This window comes from Rhinoderma darwinii, chromosome 3, assembly GCF_050947455.1.
Source record: "Rhinoderma darwinii isolate aRhiDar2 chromosome 3, aRhiDar2.hap1, whole genome shotgun sequence".
Lineage (NCBI taxonomy): Eukaryota > Metazoa > Chordata > Amphibia > Anura > Rhinodermatidae > Rhinoderma > Rhinoderma darwinii.
In genome coordinates this window covers 189,014,773-189,040,699 of record NC_134689.1, presented here as the reverse complement: position 1 = coordinate 189,040,699, position 25,927 = coordinate 189,014,773, and the positions used below count along the sequence as shown (strand labels likewise).

The following is a 25,927-nucleotide window of genomic DNA, read 5'->3' as shown; positions in this document are numbered from 1 at the left end:
CCCAACATCCCTGTATATACCAGCCAGGCTGGTATATACAGGGATGATGGGGGTTATATACAGGAATGATGGCTGGTATATACAGTGATGATAGCTGGTATATACAGGGATGATGGGGATTATACACATGGATGATAGCGGTTATATACAGTGATGATGGCTGGTTTATACAGGATGATGGCTGGTATATACAGGAATGATGGGGTTATATACAGGGATGATGGGGGTTATATATGGGGATGGTAGCTGGAGCAGCCATCTCCATGTATACAACCCCCATCAGCCCTGTATATAACACCCATCATCCCTCTATATAACCCCATCATCCCTGTATATACCAGCCATCGCCCCTGTATATAAGACCCATCATCCCTGTACATACCAGCCATTGACCCTGTATATAACCCCCATCATCCCTGTATATAACGCCATGATCCTTGTATATACTAGCCATCACCCGTGTATCTAACCCCTTCATCCCTGTATATAACCCCATCATCCCTGTATATAACCCACATTATACCTGTATATACCATCCATCATCTCTGTATATAACACCAACGTCCGTGTATATACCAGCCATCATCCCTGTATACCAGCCTGGTTGGTATATACAGGGATAACGGAGGTTATATACAGGGATGATGGCTGGTATATACAAGGATGATGGGGTTTACATACAGGGATGTTGGGTGGTTATATACAGGGATGATGGCGTTACACCACTCCCTATCATTCCTGTATATACCAGCCATCATACCTGTATATGCCTGTGTAAACATCGAAACAATCACCCGATGAACAAGCAAACGCTTGTTCATCAGCTTATTGTATCTTTTCTGTGGCCTACAATATTATCGTTATGAACAGCACATCTCCTTGTGTAAACAGGGAGACGTGCTGCCAACAGAATAGAAATGTATGAGGACGAGTGATCCTAGTGACGATCGCTCGTCGCCATACATTACTGATAAGCTGTCTCGTTGTTGTGGCCAAAATGGACCAGTGTAAAAGGACCCTAACTTTCACTTCTATAAGAGTTATGGAAACAGCCCATCATGTGGGTTTCCCATTGTCATTTTTTATGCTGGAGTTGTTCAAACTCCCAAACCTAAACTCTTCAGACCTAATAATGGTCCTTTTTTAGCCTAAGATGCGATGATGCGACATTACAAATTCTTCATATCACCGCTGCAATTCTTATTTTCCAGAGAAATAATATTCAAACACAAATATTATAATATTTATTGCATAATTATAAAAAATACAAGCCATAGAAAGAAAACATTTTAGTGCAAAACACAAGGCTTGTGACCATTTCCAACATAAATAGAAGTTTATTCTACATTAAACAAAAGGAAATATAAAAAAAAAAAGTTATTATTTACAATAGATTTCTTTTTTCAGTCGGATAAAATGATGGAAATGCATATTTCAGCTGTAAGAGTGCACTTTACTAGCTCAAGATATAATTCATAAACTGCGGATAATTCAGAAAAGCTTTTTTGTTGTTGTTTTTCAAACTTTACTACATTGGATATTATCGGAGTACATTTTGGACTTCCACCTGTAAAACAAAGATGTTGTTATTAGATTTCCAGGAAATGTTATTTCACTTATTTTCCAGCTAAATACAGTTTATCGAAACTGGGGCTGTATGTCTTACATTTTTTTGCATGCTGGCTACAATAGTTGACAGCTAATGCAGAAAAAAGTGTTAGGCTCTGTTCAGAGTAGCCTTATGGCTACTGTTTATATCATGGTCATTGCATATATGTTGGTTTCATTTTCAAATGGAATCCCAATGGACGCCTTGACTTGATTGGGGTCTGTTTGGTTTCTGATATTTTTGATTGTGCTATTCTTGCTGTCAAAAATGGCAGGAAGTCTGAGGGAAGCCTTGACGGACCCCCTTAATCCTAATGTCAGCAGTACCAACCAATCAAATCACTTCTTTCATTTTCAAACCTTCTCTGGAAGTATAAAAGCTATGGGCAACTCTCTATAAGTAATTCTGTATGTGGCTCATTTTGTTGTAAGTCAGTCCTTATAATCTTCTCTCTTTACAGTATTTATTAGAAGTTGTGAGCACATACGGTTCTACTCATTCAGCTTTATTTGTATAAAAATGAACCCCTTTAAGAACTGACAATATTCCCATACGTGATAAAAATAATTGACTGGACCTATTTAATGTGCATACTATAAGCTAAAAAATATGTGGACATATTATTTTCATTGAAACTTGTGAAGTCTAAGGACAGCTGGCGTTCCTGCGGCTTTAGTACCCTGGTTAAGTAGCTGCAGGCTTAGTTAAATGGAAGACTTCAATGCTTAGCATTCTTTCTAAAACCTCAGAATGGTTATGGTAGTGGGGACATTTTATACATTGCTTCTAGGGGAGAATATAATAGCCTCATGGAGACACCATATAGTGCATTTACTGGAATAGATGTTATGGCAGCATAAAAAGGAAATAACTTTAACAAGGAAACTTTCATGCAGATTGACATTTTTAGATTTCTACTGTTCAGGCTGAATGGGCTTATTCCCCGGTGTCCTGATATCTGTATATTGCCCTGATCTAGTCATTATGTACTCAAAGGGAAAGACGAAAACTGTTTTTATCCCAGCAAAATAAACCTCTGCTTTTTCCTATAAAAGGGAACCCCTCAAATCACAGTTTACCCTGTACCATCACAGTGATTCTGATAATTGGATGAAGGGCGTTTATATTGGTAAGATATTAGCCCAATTCTAACAGCCAAATTATACCCATGAATTATTATTATTTAGATTGTAGAAATAACACCCCATGTAAACGTAGCTGTAGTAATTTTATACAGATGTATCCCATAGGCATAAAAGAAAAATAACTTTGAAAGTAGAAAATGATGGCTCGTTCTAAAAAGCAAAAATATATGTACAAAAAAAACTGTTTAAAAAATAAAATACATTTTAAATAAATAATTTATTGTTGCTTTGCTATTTTTTTTTTAACAAACACACTCAGGCTCAGGTCACACTGAGTTTTTTTTACGCGGAAACCGCGTCGGGAAAACGCACCAAACAACGTAATAAAAAACCTCTCATTGATTTCAATGGGAGGTGGAGGCATTTTTTTCCCTCGAGAATTTTCTGCCTGCAAAAAACTCTGTGTGAACAGGGCCAAACTGCTAGTGTTATTTTGTAGTAATGTAGAAAAGCACTATCTACTAGTATTCACATGTGTTTATTCTGTCAACTACTTTCTGCAAGCATATTCACTGTGCTAGACAATGGATTCCTTGTAGCTTCTTCACTACGCACGTGCCTGCTCTCACCTCCGCTTTCTTTCCCTATTTCTAGGAGAGGGGTGCAAGAGTGTCGTCACGTGAATGCCCAGTGTGGCCGGTCTCTTAGCACCTGGTGTGCATGTGCCGATGCTTATTCTGCGTCATTGTTGGATATTATATAGAAAAATTGCCGAGGCAATAGGAACCCGTTTTTTCCCAACTACTTACTAACTAATAGAATAGGATAGTACAATAAATGAAATACCTTTATTAAATTAGGGACAAACAACATGAAAATGTAAAACTACAATGTGTACTGGCACATGCAATTTGCAGACATAAATCTGGCTATTGAACATGAGAGATATAACCCAATGCAAAGTTGACACTGAGTATAACTGCTAGCTGTAGTCAATTATATGAAGAATCAGCTCCAGTTAACATTGCTCTAAAAGACTAGTATAGCCCCCCCCCCCCCCGACATGTTTAGCCTCAGATGCAGCGTCCTCAGGGGTTTTAGGGGCATATAGTGATATTGTTGGATATTATGTCTAATGGAGCGGCTAAACAGCGTGAATTAAATATTTCAGGTGTGTATTCAATTTCTTTTGGCTCTGGTGAGTTTAAATCTTTTCAGTTTTGGGGGCGTGGCCTAGCGACATATGTGAGAGGAAGCAGGCTCTGGAGCCCCAGCTACCAGTATCCTGAAAACATATATTTACCTTGCACCTCAGCTTCAATTGTGCCTGGACAGGGGAGTGAATCAGCGGAGACCCCACGGGCGAAGTTACGAGAACCCTGGTGGAGATATGACCCGGTCCAAGAGGTCTAAAGCGGCGGAGGGTAAGACAAGGAAGCACAAGATGGCGCCGGCACGTCTGCATTCTTGGATAGGAGAGATGTCAGAGGGGCGGCGGCATCGAGACTGGAGCGATTCGCGTGCCAACCACCAGCCAAAGCCGGAAATACAAGGAGCTCCACAGAGGAGAGAGCTGTGCTGACCGGTAGGCTGGGATACCGGTTTAAACTGCTGAGAGCGCACATGGAATCTGATGAGGAGATGGGAGCTGAAACTCCTGATCCCACGGGGTCTAATATGGCGGCCGGTTCGCAAGACAAGGTGTTCACGCCGGTAAGCCAATGTAATCTTACCCTTGCTCAACTTACCTGCCAGGTGGGGGGGATAAATGAAGATATCTCTATTATAAGGCATGATCTTCAGAAAGTGGCAGAACGTACCACAGTGGCGGAAGGCCGCATCGGTGAGATTGAAGACCAGCTGCTGACAATGAGGAGGGATATTAATGCAACTGCCGTCGATGTTACCAATCTTCTGCCTAAAACAGACGATTTGGATAATCGTTTATGTCAAAACAATGTGCGGATGGTAGGGATACCTGAGAAGGTTGAGGGGGTCTAATCCGGACTCCTATTTTGAGAAATGGCTATTGGAGGTTTTTGGAAAGGACACCTTGACCCCTTTATTTTTTGGTGGAAAGAGCCCACAGAGTGCCTACTCGGCGTGGCCCGCCTGGCCGCCCGCCACGGCCTGTACTGGTGAAACTTTTACATTACAAAGACAGAGATTTGATCCTTCAACATGCTAGAGAGCAGCCGTACATCTGCATTAATGGAGTGAAAATCTCCTTTTATCCTGACATCTCTGCCGAGGTCCAACGAAAATGGATACAATTCTTAGACATTAAAAAATGCCTGAGAAATCTTCGTGTTCAGTACTCAATGTTGTACCTCGCAAAACTGCGTGTTGTGCCATTGGGCTCTGTCCAATTCTTTGAAAATACCCGGAGGGGTTGAGGTGGCTGGATAGTCACGAAAATCAGATTTGCCAGGATCGGGTTGAGGAAGAAGCGTGATCCTTGGGAGGAAGGTTTCAGTGGGGAACATGTTACTGGGGAGGAAGATGTAATTAGATAGAGATCATGGGGACTGCTATTTGTATGCCTCCTTTCTCGCTATAGTTTCTACTATGTTTTTCTGTGGGGTTAATAGGGGCAGGAATGTGTACACTGTTATCCTTATATTCCATAGTAAATAATATGACTATTTTCTTGAGGTGGCGGGAGGATTCGGTAATGGATATTCAAACTGTGTGCGATAGTTGGGTGGAGACTGAACACGCATACTCGCATTGTACTGTCAATGCTGGAATGTCACAAAGGTGGGGTTTTCTCCACTAGCTCTGGCCATGCTTCGTAGGGAAGGTTTACAAAAGTTTGTGATGTTTGGGGAGGGTGTTGAGGGGAGGGCAGCCTTTCTTGGGGGGGGGGTCTCGGCCGCAGTTCACTACTGATACCTTTGTGTTTAGGTATATACGCCAATACCATCTGAGTACAGAGATGATTGGGAGATTGATTGTTGCTGGCACTTTCCGATGGGAGGTAGGATAAATTTCTTATCTTGGAATGTAAGGGCTATGGGGGAGGCCACAAAATGACAGGCCATATTTGAATACCTGAAATTACATTCCCTGGAGTAATGGGATTAGAGGAGACACATCTCACTGGAGATACGCTCCGGACTGCCCATAGAGTTTGGATTAGCTTATTGATTCATAAAGATGTGCCTTTCAGCTGTTTCACTTCTTTTAGTGACAGTGAATGCAGATATGTGGTTATTCACTGTAAACTATTATATTGGGAATGTATAGTTGTGATAGTCTATGAGCGGCTGGCAAGCTGGCCTAATGTTCCAACTATAATAATGGGTGACTTCAACAATATTATGGGTGGGGAGGTGGATAGGTTCCCATTGGTATTGGGGGCAAGAGGGCTCGGGTCTGTCACAATTTGGGAAGTAAATGAGTGAAGCTGGGTTGACAGATGTGTGGCAAGCAAAATGGCCCTCTACTAGACAATTTTCTTGTGTTTCCTCTACGTATGGTTCATTATCTAGAATTGATCTGATGTTCAGCAATAGCATAGGTGTTCCGTTTATAGAGGGAGTGGAATATTTACTTAGGTCATTATCTGACCACTCGCCTATGCTACTAAGAATCAGAGCTAGTCTGAATGTGGGAGGTTTGGGACAGACATGGTGGTTGAATCCGTTCTGGATAAAGTTAGTAGGCGGAAACAACATAGCCCCGCTTATAAATTCATATTTTAAATTTAATGTGGGTATAGTCCCCACGGATGTACTATGGGATGCTATGAAGGCATATCTGACAGGTATATACATTCGGGAGGTCACAGCTGTCAAAAATAAGTCCAGACATGGGTATTGTATTGACGCGGTGGGTGACAGTTACGGAAGAATGTCACATTATGAATAACACTCCAGACACATTAGCTAATTGGAAGGAAGCCCAAAAACTGTTGCGAGACGATTTGAACAAGCTGCTAATAAGAGACTATTTTTGAAACAACAGTACTATGAAGAGGGAGAGACGACCAGTAGACTGCTAGCTAATATAGCAAGACCTCAACGAGAGGGGGTGTTTTTACACCACCTACAAGATAGTGGTCAGAGGATGGTTAGTGAGACTACTGACATACTAAGGGTATTGAAATCATTTAATATGAAGTTACATCGATCCAGGGTAGATTACTCAGAGGACCTCTTGAAAGAGTATCTGGAGGAGATGTCATGGGTTACATTGAAGGTGGAGAAGGGGGAGATGTTGGACAGACCGATAACTATTGAGGAAGTTCAGCAGGCGATGAGTTCTATGGCGAAAGATAAAGCCCCGGGGATGTATGGTATACCTACTGAGATATACAAAACTTGTGGAGATGAGCTGCTGCCCCCTTTGCTTGATCTGTATCAGGACAGGTTTGAGAAGGGGCATTTAGCACTGACGCTATATGAAGCTGCAATCGTGGTTCTTCCTAAAGAAGGGAAGGATCTGACACAACCTGAATCTTATAGACCAATCTCCCTGTTAACGTCTGACATTAAAATTTTAACGAAAATTCTGACGTGTAGACTGACCAAAGTGGTGACTTCAGTCATATCTCCGGATCAGTCGGGATTTATGTCATCAAAATCCACGGCAGTGAATTTGCGTAGGCTGTTCTTGAACATTCAGGCTGCTTCTGAGGGCCCCCATTCTAGAGTTGTTCTATCCTTAGATGGCGCTAAGGTGTTCGATAGTGTAGAGTGGGGGTATCTATGGGCAGTGCTAGACAAGCTTGGATTTAGGAGAAACTTCATCAATTGGGTGAAATTACTATTTAATGAACCGATTGCTAGGATAAGGGCTAATGGAGTGATGTCTGAATCATATTCTCAGGGGGATAACTCAGGGGTGCCCACTCTCCCCGTTGTTGTTCGCTCTAGCGATAGAGCCTTTGGCCAATATGGTGAGACAACATCCAAACATACGAGGCTTCAAATTTGGAGATATGGAGGAACGTATAGCCCTATATGCAGATGATGTACTGTATTGCTGTTCCTGGGGAATGTGGAAAACTCCTTGCCAGAGGTTATGCTTGTTCTTGACCACTTTGGCAGATTCTTGGGCCTGGAAATTAACTGGGCTAAGTCAGCTTTGTTACCGCTCACACCACTGGCCACATCACTGGTTGTAGGAGGGGTGAATATACCTTGTGTGCAGAATTTTAAATACCTGGGAATACGGGTCTCAGCTAGAGTACAGGACTTCATAACGCTGAATGTGCAACCTCTGCTGGGTAGATTGAAAGATAGGATTAACCCGTTAGTGACCGGCCCATATTGTTTCTACGTCGGTCACTAACGGGCCTTATTCCGATGCCATAGACTTTTTACATTGCGGCATCGGAATAAGTAAAAGTAAACAGAGCAGGGAGCTGTCAAATCTCCCTGCTCTCAGCTACCAGAGGTAGCTGAGGGCTGGGGGCGTCCCTGCTCGACCGGGTGAGATCGATATAAGTATCGATCTCACCCGTTTAACCCCTCAGATGCGGTGCTGAATAGCGTGCACCGCATCTGAGTGGTCTTGGAGAGAGGGAGGGAGCTCCCTCTCATCCAACTGACACCCGGCGATAAGATCACCGAGTGTCTGTTTCTCCAATGGCAGCCGGGGGCCTAATAAAGGCTCCCAGGTCTGCCTGTGGTGAATGCCTGCTAGGTCATGCCGGAGGCATGACCTAGCAGATGCCTGTCCGTTTTACACGGACAGGCATGATACACTGCAATACAGAAGTATTGCAGTGTATTATAAATGCGATCGGATTATCGCATAGTGAAGTCCCCTAGTGGGACTAGTAAAAAAGTTTAAAAAAAAGTTTCAGAAAAAGTGAAAAAAAAAAGAGTGAACAAAAAATTAAAAACCCACTTTTCCCCCTTAGGGCATGCCCAGACGTGGCGGAATTCTTCCGCAACTGTCCGCATCAATGCCACAAAGAATCTGCGTTGCAGATTCTGTTGCGGATATGCCAAAAATGGGCATTAAATTGATGCGGACTAGCCGCTGCGTATTGAGGTGAAAGTACTTCCCTTCTCTCTATCAGTGCAGGATAGAGAGAAGGGACAACACTTTCCCTAGTGAAAGTAAAAGAATTTCATACTTACCGGCCGTTGTCTTGGTGACGCGTCCCTCTTTCGGCATCCCGCCCGACCTCCCTGGATGACGCGGCAGTCCATGTGACCGCTGCAGCCTGTGATTGGCTGCAGCCGTCACTTAGACTGAAACGTCATCCTGGGAAACCGGACTGGAGGAAGAAGCAGGGAGTTCCCGGTAAGTATGAACTTCTATTTTTTTTACAGGTTGCTGTATATTGTGATCGGTAGTCACTGTCCAGGGTGCAGAAACAGTTACTGCCGATCGCTTAACTCTTTCAGCACCCTGGACAGTGACTATTTACTGACGTCGCCTTGCAACGCTCCCGTAATTACAGGTGCACACACGTAGTCACCCGTAATTATGGGTGCACACACGTAGTCACCCGTAATTATGGGTGCACACACGTAGTCACCCGTAATTACGGGAGCCCCATTGACTTCCTCAGTCTGGCTGTAGACCTAGAAATACACATAGGTCCAGCCAGAATGAAGAAATGTCATGTTAAAAAATCAATACGCTCCGCAGCACACATAGCATCTACATTATATCTGCGGACTTCATTGCGGAATTTTGAATCTCCATTGAAGTCAATGGAGAAATTCCGCAATGAGTCCGCAACCAGTCCGCCACACGTCCGCAACAACCATTGTATGCTGCGGACACCAAATTCCGCACCGCAGCCTATGTTCCGCAGCGGAATTGTCCACAACGTGCAAACGAACCCAACCACAAAGCTGTGGAAGGCAATGGAGAAACGGGTCCGCTGCGGAGTGTCCGCAGTGGAATTCCAGAACAATTCCGCTACGTCTGGCCATGCCCTTACAATCTGCTTTATTATTAACAAACAAAATAAAGTAAAAAAGTTACACATATTTGTTATCGCCGCGTCTGTAACGACCCCATCTATAAACTTATTACATCATTTAACCCGCAAGGTGAACGTCGTAAAAAATAAAATAAAAAAACATGCAAAAATTGCTGTTTTCTTTGAATCCAGCCTTAAAAAAAATGTGATAAAAAGTGATCAAAAAGTCGCATCTACTCCAAAATGGTACCGATAAAAACTACAAGTCGTCCCGCAAAAAAAAAGCCCTCCTACAATTGCATCGGCGAAAAAATAAAAACGTTACGGCTCTTCAAATATGGAGACACAAAAACAAATAATTTTGAAAAAAAAGTGTTTTCACTGTGTAAAAGTAGTAAAACATACAAAAACTATGCAAATTTGGTATAGTTGCAATCGCAACAATCCGCTGAATAAAGTTATTGTGTTATTTATACCACACGGTAAACGGCGTAAATTTAGGACACAAAAAAGTGTGGCGAAATTGCTGTTTTTTTTCTATTCCCCCCAAAAAAAAAGTTTATAAAAGTTAATCAATAAATTCTATGTAGCCCAAGATGGTGCTATTAAAAATTACAACTTGTCCCACAAAAAACAAGACCTTATACAGCTATGTCGACGCAAAAATAAAAAGTGTTAGCTCTTTGAATGAGACGATGGAAAAACGTAAAAAATGGCTTGGTCATTAACGTCTAAAATAGGCTGGTCATTAAGGGGTTAAGCTTTGGCTTAGACTTCCTTTGTCGGCTCCAGGCCGTACAAATCTGATTAAAATGGTTCTCATACCTCAGATTCTTTACGTTGTACATAACGCCCCAGTGTGGATACCTAAATATTGGTTTAGGAGGATACATAATTTGTTTAGATATTTGGTATGGAAAAGGGGATCCCTAGTATCAAATTACTAAAATTGCAATTGCCAAAAGTACATGGAGGACTAGCATTACCGAATCCTTGTGTGTATTACTTGGCGGCTCAAATACAACACCTTAAGGGATGGAAAGACAGTGATCATTGGGACTCTAATAAAGTGTGGTGGGAATGCAAAAAATTGTTGAGAGTTATAGGGTGCTCAAATTATTTGCCTTTATGGAACAAACCATATCTCGGGGAATTTAATACCCTTGAAGGCTTTCAGGAGTGGGAGCGAAAAGGGGTTAGATTTGTTTGTCAAATATATGAAGATGGGGTTTTAACCCCTTAGTGACTAAGCCTGTTTTGGCCTTCAGGACCAGCCCCATTTTTGCAAATCTGACATGTGTCACTTTATGTGGTAATAACTCCAGAATGCTTTTACCTATCCAAGCGATTCTGGGATTGTTTTCTCGTGACATGTTGTACTTTATGATACTGAAAAAATTTCGTCGTTAAATTCAATATTTATTTGTAAGAAACGCCAAGATTTAGAGAAAATTAGCAAAAATTAGCATTTTTCTAAATTTTAATGTATTTACTTGTAAAACAGATAGTAATACCACACAAAATACATACTAGTTTATATTTCCCATATGTCTACTTTATGTTTGCGTCGTTTTTTGAACATTCTTTTATTTTTCTAGGACGTTACAACGCTTAGAACTTTAGCAGCAATTTCTCATATTTTCAAGAAAATTTCAAAAGGCTATTTTTTCAGGGACCAGTTCAGTTCTGAAATGGCTTTGAGGGCCTTATATATTAGAAAGTCCCCAGAAGTCACCCCATTTTGAAAACTGCACCAATCAAAGTATTCAAAACAGCATTCACAAAGTATTTTAGCCCTTTAGGCGTTTCACAGGAATTAAAGCAAAGTAGAGGTGAAATTTACAAATTTCATTTTTTTTCTTCAAAAATTCATTTGTAACAAATTTTTTCTGTACCACAGAAGGTTTTACCCAAGAAATGCAACTCAATATTTATTGCCCAGATTCTGCAGTTTTTAGAAATATCCCACATGTGGCCCTAGTGCGGTCATGGACTGAAACACCGGCCTCAGAAGCAAAGGAGCACCTAGTGGATTTTGGGCCTCCTTTTTTTTAGAATATATTTTAGGTACCATGTCAGGTGTGAGGAGGTCTTGTGCTGCCAAAACAGTGGAAACCCCCCAAAACTGACCCCATTTTGGAAACTATACCCCTCAAGGAATTTATCTATGGGTATAGTTAGCATTTTGAACCCACAGTTTTTTTGCTACATTTATTTGAATTAGTATGTGAAGGTGAAAATCTACTTCTTTTGTGAAAAAATGGGGAAATTTTAAATTTTTACAAGGAATAAAGTAGAAAAAACACCCCAACATATGTAAAGAAATTTCTTCCGATTATAGCAATACCCCATATGTGGTAATAAACTGCTGTTTGGACCCACAGCAGGCCTCAGAAGAGAAGGAGCACCTTTTGGATTTCTGATTTTGCTGGAATAGTTTTCAGTGCCGTGTCGCGTTTGCAATGCACTGGAGGGATGAAAACCGTGGAAACCCCCCAATAGTGACCCCATTTTGGAAGCTACACCCCTCAAGGAATTTTTCTAGTGGTAAAGTTAGCATTTTGACCCCACAGTTGTTTTGCTGAATTCATTGGAATTAGTCTGTAAAGGTAAAAATCTACTTTTTTTTCTGAAAAAAGGTAGCCATTTTTAATTTTTACAAGGAATAAAGGAGAAAAAGCGCCCCAACATTTGTAAAACAATTTCTCCTGATTACGTAAATACCCCATATGTGGTAATAAACTGCTGTTTGGACCCACACCGGGGCTTAGAAGGGAAGGAGAGCTATTTGGCTTTTGGAGCTCAAATTTAGCTGGAATAGTTTTTGGGTGTCATGTCGAATTTGCAAAGCCCCTGAGAGACCGAAACAGTGGAAGCCCCCCAAAAGTAACCCCATTTGGGAAACGACACCACTTAAGGAATCTATGTAGGGGTATAGTGAGCATTTAGGCCCCACACGTCTTTTGCAGAATTTATTAGAATTAGGGCGTGAAAATTAATATCAACATTATTTCCACTAAAATGTTGAATTTTTTCAATTTCACAAAGGATAAAGGAGAAAATGCACCCCAACATTTGTAAAGCAATTTCTCCCGAGTACGGCTATACCCCACATGTGGTCATAAATGTTTTTTCATTCGAAAGCAATTAACCCTTACGAACTGATTCATGTTTTGCTTTTTCGTTTTTCCTCCCCGCTTTCCAAGAGCCACTACTTTTTTATTTTTCTGTCAATAGAGCGGTGTGGGGGCTTATTTTTTGCGGGACGAGCTGTAGTTTTTATTGGTACCATTTTTTGGTACGATGCCATATCGGTGGACGTAAACGGCTGTTTGGGCACGCTGTAGGGCTCAGAAGGGAGGGACGCCATTTGGCTTTTGGAGTGCATATTTTGCTTGGTAGTAGTTCTGGCGTTTTGCTGGTATTTCAGTTTATAATATGGGGCATATGTAGACTGGGCAGAGTACATCAGGGGCATAATAAGAGGGTATAATAATGGGGTAAATAAATAATAATCCACAGATATGTGGCCAGTGTCGAACTTATAAATGGAGCCCGATCTTATCCACTTTTGGAACACTCTGCACATTTTGCATCGCCATAATCTGGGAGCCGGAACTTTTTTATTTTTTCACCACCGGAGCTGCGTGAGGGCTTATTTGTTGCGGGACAATCTGTAATTTTCATTGGTACCATTTTGGGGTACATGCAATTTTGTTGATCACTTTTTATTCAATTTTTTCGGCAAGCAAGGTGACCAAAAACCATCAATTCTGACAATGATTTTTATTTATTTTTGACAGCGTTTACCCTGGGCTATAAATGACCATTATTCTTTATTCTGCGGGTCGGTACGATTACAGTGATACCATTTGTATATAAGTTTTTTTATGTTTTGCAGCGTTTGCGCAATAAAATAACTTATTTAGAAAATAATTTATTTCCTGTGTCACCATATTCTGAGAGCCGTAACGTTTTTATTTTTCAGTCAAAAAAGCTGTGTAAGGGCTTGTTTTTTGCGGGACGGGTTGTAGTTTGTATCGGTACTATTTTGGCGTACATGCGACTTTTTGATCACTTTTTATTGTATATTTTGTGAGGGGCGGTGACCAAAAAATAGTGATTCTGGCATAGTTTTTCGTTTATTTTTTTTGCGGCGTTCACCGTGCGGGAAAAATAATATTATAGTTTTATAGTTGGGGTCGTTACGAACGCGGTGATACCAAATGTGTGTCATTTTTTTTTACGTATTCATTTTTTTTCCTATAATAAAAGACTTATAATAGGAAAAAAGCAGTTCATGTTTATGTCACTTATAACTTTTATTTTTACACTTTTTTTAAAACATTTTTATTCTTTTTTTTACTTTTTTCACTTGTCCCACTAGGGGACACTTAGACTTGCAGCTCTGATCGCTGCTGGAATACATTACACTACACACGTAGTGTAATGCATTCCAACTGTCATTGTGACGTGACAGTCACACTGACAGGAAGCCTACGACGACCACCCTCGGGGTGGTCCTCATAGGCTTCTATACATGGCAACCCGGAAGCCATTGTCTGGCGTCCGGTTGCCATGGGTACCATCGCCAGCCCCCGTGATTTCACATGGGGTCTGCCGATCGGCGCTAAAGACCTTAATTGTGGCGTTCAAAATCGAGCGCCGCAATTAAGGGGTTAACTGCCGATATCAGCGGCGACAGGCCGCTGATCGGCAACGGGGAGAGCAGGGCTGACACCCTGCACAGTTAACCGCCGCTGCGGTGTAGCGCCGCGCGGCGGTTAGCTGTCAAAGCACTGACGTAACTGTAAGTCAAGGTGCGCGAATTTACTGCTCACCATGACGTACAGTTACGTCATGGTGCGTTAAGGGGTTAAAGTCGTTTTCTCAATTGCAGGAGGGTTTCAATATTCCTAATAGATTATTTTATCAATACCTACAGCTGCGACATGCAGCTCAAACACAGGCTTGGGTGTTGTGGAACATGTTCTTGGATCTGAGGGTACGAAGGGTCTTATATCTTTGGTTTATAGCACTTTACTTACAAAACTATTGGAAGATCCTATGGCGGAGATAAAAGGTAAATCGGAATGTGATGTAGGCCCCTTACTACTGAGAAAGGGGGAGAAATACTTGAGTCTCTAAAAGAGATATCCATTGGTATAGCGCATAGACGATCGCAACTATTTTTGTTACATAGGGTGTACAGGACGCCCAAGGTGTTATAGCAAATGCAGATTAGGTCATCAGCCGAGTGCCCTAAACGCTCGATCGATGTGGCTGACTTAAAACATATGTTTTGGGATTGCTCAGCTCTGAATGGGTACTGGGTGGCGGTAAGTGACCTGCTTACTAGGGTGTATGGGAGGGATTTTCCGCTAGATCCTAAGGTTTAACTTCTGGGTTGCATGGGGAGGGTGATCAGGCTGAAACATTATCCCTTAAAAAGGTACTATATCATGCAAGAAAGCTGATTGCAAAATATTGGTTAGAGAGGGATCCTCCTGGCTTAACTGAACTGGGGGAAAGGTAAATGTTAATGGTTGGTTGTGTACTAGTACATACAGGTGTGCCACGAGGTCTAATTATACTAATACCCCGGGAAAGCGTGTTGATATAGGGAATTTCATTTCTGGAGTTAATTAAATGTGACATATTGGACTGGATTGAGATATAAAGAAGATGTAAGATGGAGGGTCAGGAAGGAGGGGGGATGATGGTATGTTGTATGGCAGTTATAAATTGTATATAATACAATTCACAATGTATGGCATAAGGAAATTCTGTAACATTGGAGCTGTAAATTCTCTATTTTCTGTACCAGCTGTACTATTTGGTGTTGATTTGCAATAAAAATAAAAAGTTGTCTCATTAAAAAAAAAAAATATATATATATATTTTGTTTACCAGGCCTAACCAGCCCAGGACAAAGAATTAATTGCAAAAAGCACGCCATGTGTAGTGGGTTCATTGGCGTCTCATTTAGATTCTGATCGCCAGCTCTAGTGGTATATCCCATTGGGATGATTTGTCAATATCTGTTAGAGCACTTGTCTTATAATTCACTATTACTTTATACACTAGGAAGTCCTGTTCTTTATACAGCATCCTTTTTATGGTTAACGCTGTACATATTGATTAATACATGGATTTATATACATTTCTTTGAAATCAGGATTGCCCACCATTCTAATTTTTTGTATAATTTCTGCAACCTGTAAATGGGAACTTTTATAAGTCTATATTTCTCTTCTAATGGAAATGATGTAGAGATGTACAACAACTCGTGTTATTATTTGGGGAATGCAGAATAAATGACAATTTATTAAGTAAAGGAAATTTCCGCTTATAGGGAAAATCAAAATGATATATTAGTCAATGTCATAAATAGTAAGAAATCTATTACAATATATTTTAGTAATTCCCCTACAAGAGCATTCTGAGATTGCCCTGTTGATTCCCCATGAGTGCCATGCCAGCCCAACTGCAGACAGGCTATTTTAGAACAGTTATGTTGATCTGCCCTCTCCCCCTAGCTTTCAACAGCCCTTGTAGTTCTATTGCCAGTATGCCTGGACTGTAATGTACATTAGAAAGTGTAATATGACAATACTATAGTCTGAATGGAACACTATGGAAAAAAGACACAACTTATAATTATTAGTGCTGTAGCCATTTGTCATATTTTTCACTGTTTTGCTTTTTTCTAAAATTGTCTTTAAGGCATCATGCACATGGCAGAGCTGTATGCATAGAGCCTGTAGTATAGAACTGTAGGCACTCCACATGCCGCTTTATGGTGCCTCCATATAGCACCACATTACGGGTGATATTTGTCCCTAAAAGTAATGCCTCTATGCTTATATCCCTTTAATACAGCATCTGATGCAACATGGCCCAATTTTTTTTTCTGATCCTCCATATGGTATCAGAGGCATACACAAGTACAGCATGAACCCTTGGCCTTTTATGGGTGGCATATTATGGCTCTGAAAACGTTAAAAGCAAAAAAAGACCTACTACTGCGCTATCTTTAGATTTCAACCAGCCTGCACTAGATGTAGGCAGTTTTTGACCGACACTTTAGACTGGATCCCTATGTAATGCCATGTGAATAGTGAATTAAATGCCTGTTTTTATTGGGACATATATAACCATGACTTTCAGCAGATTAGGATCATGGATTTGTTTAAACTCACAGTTTGTTAGGAAAAACTTAGAAGGGGTTTATAGTGTTTACCATGGTGATAACTGTATTATTATTTATAGTATTTTCCAATACTTTATATCTTTTGAAATTTGCAGATATGTTTATGTAGATATGATCATACCTACCTTCTTAAGCTGTCTTACATTGCTGCCTCTTATAGCTTCCATAAGATCATCATGTGCAGATCTTTGTGGTGTAGATGGTCTTGAACTTTCTTCACCTTTCTTGTCTGAAATTGATCTTAATGAATTTTTTATATCTTTCAAAATATTATTTTGTTCTTTTTTACTTTTTTTCCCCTTTGTCTTACTCTGTCCATTCTGAATTTTTTTTGCCGATCTTTCATGTTGCTTGATAACTTCCGCTATATTTCTAGTTGGAATCTTTTTTTCTTGAATTATTGGAAGTAGTGGAGGAGCAGGTGGTGGTGGTGGAGGTGGTGGTGGTGGTGGAGGAGGAGGTATAGTGACAGTAGACTGAACTTTTCTAGTGACTTTTGGAGATGACCATGGTGAGCTTTTAGGTGAAGGGTATGGTGAGGACCCTGGAGTTCCTCTCTGCAGAGTTTTGGTCCTCAGGTTAGATGCAGAATCATAACCAGATTCTTTTTGTTCCTGCATTCTTTTCTGTCTCTGTTTGTCCATATTTCGAGTAAGGATGCTTGTCATAGACATGCGAGGCCCTGGAAGCTCAAAATGATAACCTAACTTGACAATACTTGTGTTGTCTCTTAGCAATTTTACTATTTCCATTTCGACTTGACTACCCATGATGTGTCTTTGATTGTGAAACCGCAGTTCTGTCAGTACATTGTTTGCATACTGAAGAGCTCTCATGATGGCTAATATTCCCTTCCCTGTTATAAAATTTGATTCAATGTTTAGGCATGTAATACTTCTATTAACCCTCAGCATATTAGCAATAGTTATTGCAACATTGTCATCAGCATGAGTGTTTGCTAAACTGAATATTTTAACATTAGTGTTGTTTTTCAAAGCTTCTGCAAATGCCACCAATGAGTCAGCTCTTGCATTCTCCATGTTATTTAAGTTGATTTCCAAAGTCTCAGGATCATTGATGTTGATGCTTTCTAGAGCTTCCTCAATAACAGTTGGGTTTGAGAGCACAAGGCTTGTAGATGTCTTATTGTTCATCGTTTCATCAGCTTGTCTATTATATTTGCTATGATTTGCACCGAAGCCATTGCAGGTAGGTTTCTCAACAGTAACTCCATTGCACTTTATTACTGGTATCTGAATAGGAATTTGTATGGCTTGGCGCTCTTTTTCTTTATACTCGACCTCTTCTTTGGTCTCTTCCTTGTCGCTATCCCCCGTTTCAATCTCTTCTACTTCCTGCTCCTCTTCCTCTGTCACTACTTCTTCTTCTACTTCTTCTACTTCTTCTTCTACTTCTTCTTCTTTTTCTTCTTCTTCCTCTTCATCTTCTTCGGTATAAACTTCCTCTGAAATCTCACTGTTGCTTCCTGTAAAGTCATCTTCTTCACTTCCCTCATCTTCCTCCTCTTTGGAATTCTATAGAGCAAAAGTAACTCATGTTAAATGATGCCAGTTTGTGATCTTGTTCATGTTTTGTAACACTATCAAAGTCCTGATACATATGTCTGTCATTTTATATGTACAGTACAAGCCAAGCCTAATTATGTAATGTTAGCTTTAAATTATATGGATTATATTAATGTAGCAAGTAAAACAGAATGGTTATATGCCAATGACAATTCCAGATTGTTTTTTTACAGTTGTCAATTTCAGAATATTTTTTTCAACCTAAAGAAGAAAATACATTCTTATAAAAACAAATTATTCATGGGTTTAGAGCTCTATTTCCCTCCTACAAATCTCCTGATTCCTTTTGCCAGCTACCGACTTAACTATAAGAATTATACAGTCGATTTCCACTACTAGAGTGAGCAAACTGTTTTTTGGTTGCTAAAATTGTACTCAACCAATTGTTAGTTGTTTCCTATTCTTCCCTTGCTTTTCTTCAAAAGTGGCCTAAGGAAATGGCTGCCTCTACAGCTCCTATGAAAACCAACTTTTTTAGACTCCTAAAAAAAGTCTACCTAGTAATATATTGATACAACACAGTATATCAGATCTGCTACTCTGGATTTTGAAAAAGCTCAGTGACCCTATGGGGTTTATAAATGTTACCACTTATTGTCTCTATCTAAAAACCAGAGAGAGGAGAAACGTATTAGTTTAGAAACAAGGAAACAGAATTTTCACGACTTGACAAAGAGGCCAAAAAGTTATATTTTTCTATTGCTCTTTAAAGTTTTTTAAAAATTTTAATTAGATATTGGTCTTTCCTTTTTTCTTACAACTTAGTAAATACATAATTGGCATACACAATATTGTACACTATACATATTTATTGTGAGGGTTGTCCATTATAAGTTATTGAAAAGTTAAAAAGAGACAGTTTTCAAGGACACCCTATATCTGATGACTAATAAGGCTAACTATCATCCAACACATTGTCATTCTTCTGAGGTAGAAACAGAAGCAAGATTATATGGTGGTTATATATAGAAGCAATATAATGGCCGCTGATAACTACCAAGTTTGGAAAACAATCAAATACCAGAGACAAGTGGAGGGCTTTGACTAAGCAGGGGGGGGGGGGGAGAATCCAATGAAGAAGCAACTGGAAGCCTTTTGCAAGAAATTTATAATAAAGATAAAGATCTATTTTTATTGTTGTTTTCTGTAAGGTGTATATTTTCTGTTTTGAATATGTACATAATATACACAGGGCTAAATTAAACTCTTTGGCGCTGCACTTTTGTGTATCATGAAAACTCTTGTTAATATAGTAGAATTGTATGTATGTGTGTGTATATATATATATATATATATATATATATATATATATATATATATAAACAGAGAATAAGCAGCACAGTTCCGTCAGTGTAGGGTGCAAAAGTTCCTGTTCAGACACACGACCAGTGTCCCAAATAACCAGCAAAATCCAAGATACGAGACAACACTCCAAATTCAGTGAAAAAATAGGATCACTTTAATCACCCCTTGCAACGTTTCAGCCCTACTCTATGGGGCCTTTCTCTATTTTTCTACTTTCTCTACTTTTTTACTGAATTTGGAGTGCTGTCATGTATCTTGGATTTTGCTATACATATATATGTATATATATATATATATATAGCAAAATGTTTTTTTATCTTAAATCGTCCCATTTAGATAATAATGCATGGGTTGTCACTTTTATACTAGTTGACATGACTAGTTGACTTACCTCACTGTTTGTACCAATTTCTCTCTCCATCAACTTTTGGGTTTCTTTCTCCCAGTATGCCATTAGCGCTTCTCTGCTGAAGTTAGCTGTTGGAGATTTCTCTGTTAAACTTTTTTGCCTCATTCCAACTGGAAGACTGCGGTCGGGTTCAATGTCCTCCAATTCTCTTTCCAGCTCTTGGAGCTCCTCTGGTGATAGTGAAGCAAGTAGCTCATCTTCATCAATATCTTCATACTTGCTGATCTCTCTCCTATATCCAAAGGCAGACATGGTCCCCTTGGGTGCCACAGAGAAGGCTAGAACCAGTCAACTCAGGCAACTAACAAGTATCAAAAGGGAAGGTCAAAATAATTGAGCTGCCTGATCTGTCCTTTGTGAGCACCAACTGGCAAGTCAGATGAGATGAGCCAGCCTTTTAAGAAAAGCTCAATGGGTGTTTCCTTATAACAAAAAGGGATGAAGGCATACTCTATTTAAGCCTCAAACGTCAGCTGGAAAGAGGGACAGTGGCAAAGTGACATCACATGTGAATTACAGCCTTTCAGACTGTGGGATTACTGACACACTAAATGTTACCATATAAAGGTTACACTGACTTAGAATTCCTATGTGTTGTCAAAGATCAAATAATAAAAAAATCACTGAAGTGATAAATGAGTAAAATGTATAATTTTTATTTCATAGCTATCTAAAAACAGGGGTACAATCACCACTGTGAAAAGCCCAACCGTGTATTTAAAAACTTATTAAACAGAATACTCCCAGTCCTAGTTCGTTTGCGAACCCTTTGTGACTGGGAATGTAAACAGAGATATCAAAATATGGAATCAGCGTATAACATTGGTAAAGCAGTGGTTTGGACCCTCGTTCACACAGGAGCCTGCGTTAACCGCACCAGATTCTCCCAATGTACAGATGCACAACAATGCCACTGCCCCCTACGCAAAATTCCCTCACTTCACCCGACCCTACGCGTTTCTATACTTATCATCAGGGGTCTGTCAGTCTGGCCAGGATGCCAGCGATATATCTTCAGCAGCAGATATTCTACTGCACAACACGGAAGCATGCACGCATAGATGTCAGCGGCATGCTTCACTCTGGGACTCTGAGTCACTATGAACTGAATATACACAAACCACTGCTTTACCAATGTTATACGCTGATTCCATATTTTGATATCTCTGTTTACATACCCAGTCACAAAGGGTTCGCAAACTAACTAGGACTGGGAGTATTCTGTTTAATACATTTTTAAATACACGGTTGGGCTTTTCACAGTGGTGATTGTACCCCTGTTTTTAGATAGCTATGAAATAAAAATTATACATTTTACTCATTTATCACTTCAGTGAATTTTCAAATGTTCATATTTGTGGGAGCACAATATATATCGTTAAAATACAGTGAATTATTACAAAGATCAAATAATAAATACTTTAAAGTATATCAACATTTTCTCTATAAGATACAATTTTAGGAGCCTATTAAAGCATTCTGATAAGTTATCAGAATCATCACCGTAATGTAATGTATATTGGAGAGCTGCCTTCCCTCAAGTGAAAGGAGATATCACTATGACTCCATCAATGAGGGCTAAATTAAAGAGAAATAACAAGTCTAGACTATGTAAATTTCCATGAGGAGCCCAGTGTGTATTTTCTTTACTAGTTTACTGAAATGCATTTGCAGAGAGTAAAAGTCTGATACGGCCCTAGAAATTTCCTTATTTTTGAAAGAAAAGCACAGTTTTTTTCAATGAAGATAGCATTAAATGAATCAGAAATACACTCTATACATTGTTAATGTGCTAAATGACTATTCTAGCTGCAAACGTCTGGTTTTTAATGCAATATCTACATAGGTATATAGAGGCCCATTTCCAGCAACCATCACTCCAGTGTTCTAATGGTACATTGTGTTTGCTAACTGTGTTAGAAGGCTAATGGATGATTAGAAAACACTTGAAAACCCTTGTGCAATTATGTTAGCACCGCTGTAAACAGTTTTGCTGTTTAGAGGAGCTATAAAACTGACCTTCCTTTGAGCTAGTTGAGAATCTGGAGCATTACATTTGTGGGTTCGATTAAACTCTCATAATGGCTAGAAAAAGAGAGCTTTCATGTGAAACTCGACAGTCTATTCTTGTTCTTAGAAATGAAGGCTATTCCATGCGAGAAATTGCCACGAAACTGAAGATTTCCTACAACGGTGTGTACTACTCCCTTCAGAGGACAGCACAAACAGGCTCTAACCAGAGTAGAAAGAGAAGTGGGAGGCCCCGCTGCACAACTGAGCAACAAGACAAGTACATTAGAGTCTCTAGTTTGAGAAATAGACGCCTCACAGGTCCTCAACTGGCAGCTTCATTAAATAGTACCCGCAAAACGCCACTGTCAACGTCTACGGTGAAGAGGAGACTCCGGGATGCTGGCCTTCAGGGCAGAGTGGCAAAGAAAAAGCCATATCTGAGACTGGCTAATAAAAGGAAAAGATTAATATGGGCAAAAGCACACAGACATTGGACAGAGGAAGATTGGAAAAAAGTGTTATGGACAGACGAATCGAAGTTTGAGGTGTTTGGATCACACAGAAGAACATTTGTGAGACGTAGAACAACTGAAAAAAATGCTGGAAGAGTGCCTGACGCCATCTGTCAAGCATGGTGGAGGTATTGTGATGGTCTGGGATTGCTTTGGTGCCGGTAAAAAGGGAGATTTGTACAAGGTAAAAGGGATTTTGAATAAGGAAGGCTATCACTCCATTTTGCAACGCCATGCCATGCCATGTGGGCAGCGCTTGATTGGAGCCAATTTCATCCTACAACAGGACAATGACCCAAAGCACACCTCCAAATTATGCAAGAACTATTTAGGGAAGAAGCAGGCAGCTGGTATTCTATCTGTAATGGAGTGGCCAGCGCAGTCACCAGATCTCAACCCCATAGAGCTGTTGTGGGAGCAGCTTGACCGTATGGTACGCAAGAAGTGCCCATCAAGCCAATCCAACTTGTGGGAGGGCCTTCTGGAAGCATGGGGTGAAATTTCTCCCGATTACCTCAGCAAATTAACAGCTAGAATGCCAAAGGTCTGCAATGCTGTAATTGCTGCAAATGGAGCATTGTTTGACAAAAGCAAAGTTTGAAGGAGAAAATTATTATTTCAAATAAAAATCATTATTTCTAACCTTGTCAATGTCTTGACTATATTTTCTAGTCATTTTGCAACTCATTTGATAAATATAAGTGTGAGTTTTCATGGAAAACACAAAATTGTCTGGGTGACCCCAAACTTTTGAACGGTAGTGTATATATATTATGCATTTCTCTATCTACAAACTATTTTCACCTTCCTAATCATTCGGTAATATACAGGGTGGGCCATTTATATGGATACACCTAAATAAAATGGGAATGGTTGGTGATATTAACTTCCTGTTTACGGCACATTAGTATATGGGAAGGGGGAAACTTTTCAAGCTGGGTGTTGACCATGGCAGCCATTTTGAAGTCGGCCATTTTGTATCCAACTTTAGTTTTTTCATTGGGAAGAGGGTCATGTGACACATCAAACTTATCGAGAATTTCACAAGAAAAACAATGGTGTGCTCGGTTTTAACGTTACTTTATTCTTTCATGAGTTATTTACAAGTTTCTGACCACTTATAAAATGTGTTCAAAGTCCATTGTGTTGGATTGTCAATGCAACCCTCTTCTCCCACTCTTCACACACTGATAGCAACACCACAGAAGAAATGCTAGCACAGGCTTCCAGTATCCGTAGTTTCAGTTGCTGCACATCTCGTATCTTCACAGCATAGACAATTGCCTTCAGATGACCCCAAGGATAAAAGTCTAAGGGGGTCAGATCGGGAGACCTAGGGGGCCATTCAACTAACCCCCGACGACCAGTCCACTTTCCAGGAAACTGTTCATCCAGGAATTCGACATGTCAATGGCTGTAAACAAAGAGAAGCTTGTAAATAACTCATGAAAGAATAAAGTAACGTTAAAACCAAGCACACCATTGTTTTTCTTGTGAAATTCTCGATAAGTTTGATGTGTCACAGGACCCTCTTCCCATTGAAAAAACTAAAGTTGGATACAAAATGGCCGACTTCAAAATGGCCGCCATGGTCAACACCCAGACTGAAAAGTTTCCCCCCTCCCATATACTAATGTGTCACAAACAGGAAGTTAATATCACCAACCATTCCCATTTTATTTAGGTGTATCCATATAAATGGCCCACCCTGTAGTTGATTTAAATACATCATATTCAGGTATGCATCCTTTTCAGACAGCTTTTTTACTACACGGTCTCAAGAGAGTCATACTAAAGTTAGAATAGAGGTTCAGGTTGCACTTTTTGAGACGGGTGCTCCCACTACACAGGGACACACTAGGGTTGTTTTACAGGGTGGCTCGTCTACTATATACAGTGGATATAAAAAGTCTACCCAACATGCCAGGTTTTTGTCATGTCAAAAAAATCAGTACAAGATGAATCATTTCAGAACATTTTCCACCTTTAATATGACCCATAATCTGTACAATTTCATTGAAAAACAAACTAAAGTCATTTAGAGGGGAAAAATAAAAATAAAAAACTACAATAATGTGGTTGCATAAATCTGAACACCCTCTTATAATTGGGAATGTGGTTGTGTTCAGAATTAGCCAATCACATTTAAACTCATGTTAAATAGTAGTCAGTACAGCTGCCATTATTTCAAGTGATTCTGAGTAACCCCATATAAAGTTCAGCTGTTCTTTTAGGATATTCCTGTCATTTTCTTTGTTGCATGTGACAGCAAAAGCCATGGTCCGTAAGGAGCTTACAACACATCAAAGGGATCTGATTGTTGAAAGGCATCAGTCAGGAGAAGGGTACCAAAGAATTTCCAAGGCATTAGATATACCATGGAACACAGTTAAGACGGTCATCTAGAAGTGGATAACATTTGGCACAACAGTGACATTACCAAGAACTGGGCGTCCCTCAAAACTTGATGAAAAGACAAGATGAAAATTTGTCTGAGAGGCTACCAAGAGGTCAACAGCAACATTAAAGGAGCTGCAGAACTTCCTGGCAGGTACTGGTTGTGTAGTGCATGAGACAACAACCTCCCGTATTCTTCATATGTCTTGGCCGTGGGGTAGGGTGGCAAGACGGAAGCCTTTTCTATCATAGAAAAACATCCAAGCCTGGCTATGTTTTGCAAAGATCTACAACAAGTCTGCCAAAAGCATGTGGGAAAACATGTTCTGGTCTGATGAGACTAAGGTTGAACTTTTTGGCCATAATTCCAAAAGGTATGTTTGGCGCAAAGCCAACACTGCACATCACCAAAAGAACACCATACCCACAGTGAAGCATGGTGGAGGCAGCATTATGCTTCGGGGCTGTTTTTCTGCAGCTGGAACTGGGGCTTTAGTCAAGGTGGAGGGAATTATGAACAGTTCAAAATATCAGGCAATATTGGTACAAAACTGCAGGCCTCTGCTAAAAATCTGAAGATGAAGATGAATTTCACCTTTCAGTATGACAACGACACAAAGCATACCTCCAAATCAACAAAAGAATGGCTTCACCAGAAGAAGAACAAAGTTTTGGAATGGCCCAGCCAGAGACCAGACCTGAATCCCACTGAAAATCTGTGGAGTGACCTGAAGAGGGCTGTACACAGGAGATGCCCTTGCAATCTGACAGATTTGGAGTGTTTTTGCAAGGAAGAGTGGGCAACAATTTCCAAGTCAAGATGTGCCACGCTGATAGATTTCTACCCAAAAAGACTGAATGGTGTTAGAAAAGTCAAAGGGTAAGTCAACAAAGTATTAGTTTAAG

The 25,927-nt window shown here is 40.1% G+C and overlaps 1 protein-coding gene across 1 annotated transcript; it reads right to left on the bottom strand.

The window, feature by feature from the left end:
* Positions 1-1,412: 1,412 nt before the first annotated feature.
* Positions 1,413-20,450, bottom strand: LMOD2 (leiomodin 2). The gene is made up of 3 exons (XM_075855057.1): positions 20,082-20,450; positions 16,925-18,334; positions 1,413-1,567 (listed from the first exon to the last, which is right to left on the bottom strand). Exons 1-3 carry the CDS (start codon positions 20,349-20,351, stop codon positions 1,541-1,543), a joined length of 1,707 nt encoding a protein of 568 aa, XP_075711172.1. The 5' UTR covers positions 20,352-20,450; the 3' UTR covers positions 1,413-1,540.
* Positions 20,451-25,927: the final 5,477 nt, after the last annotated feature.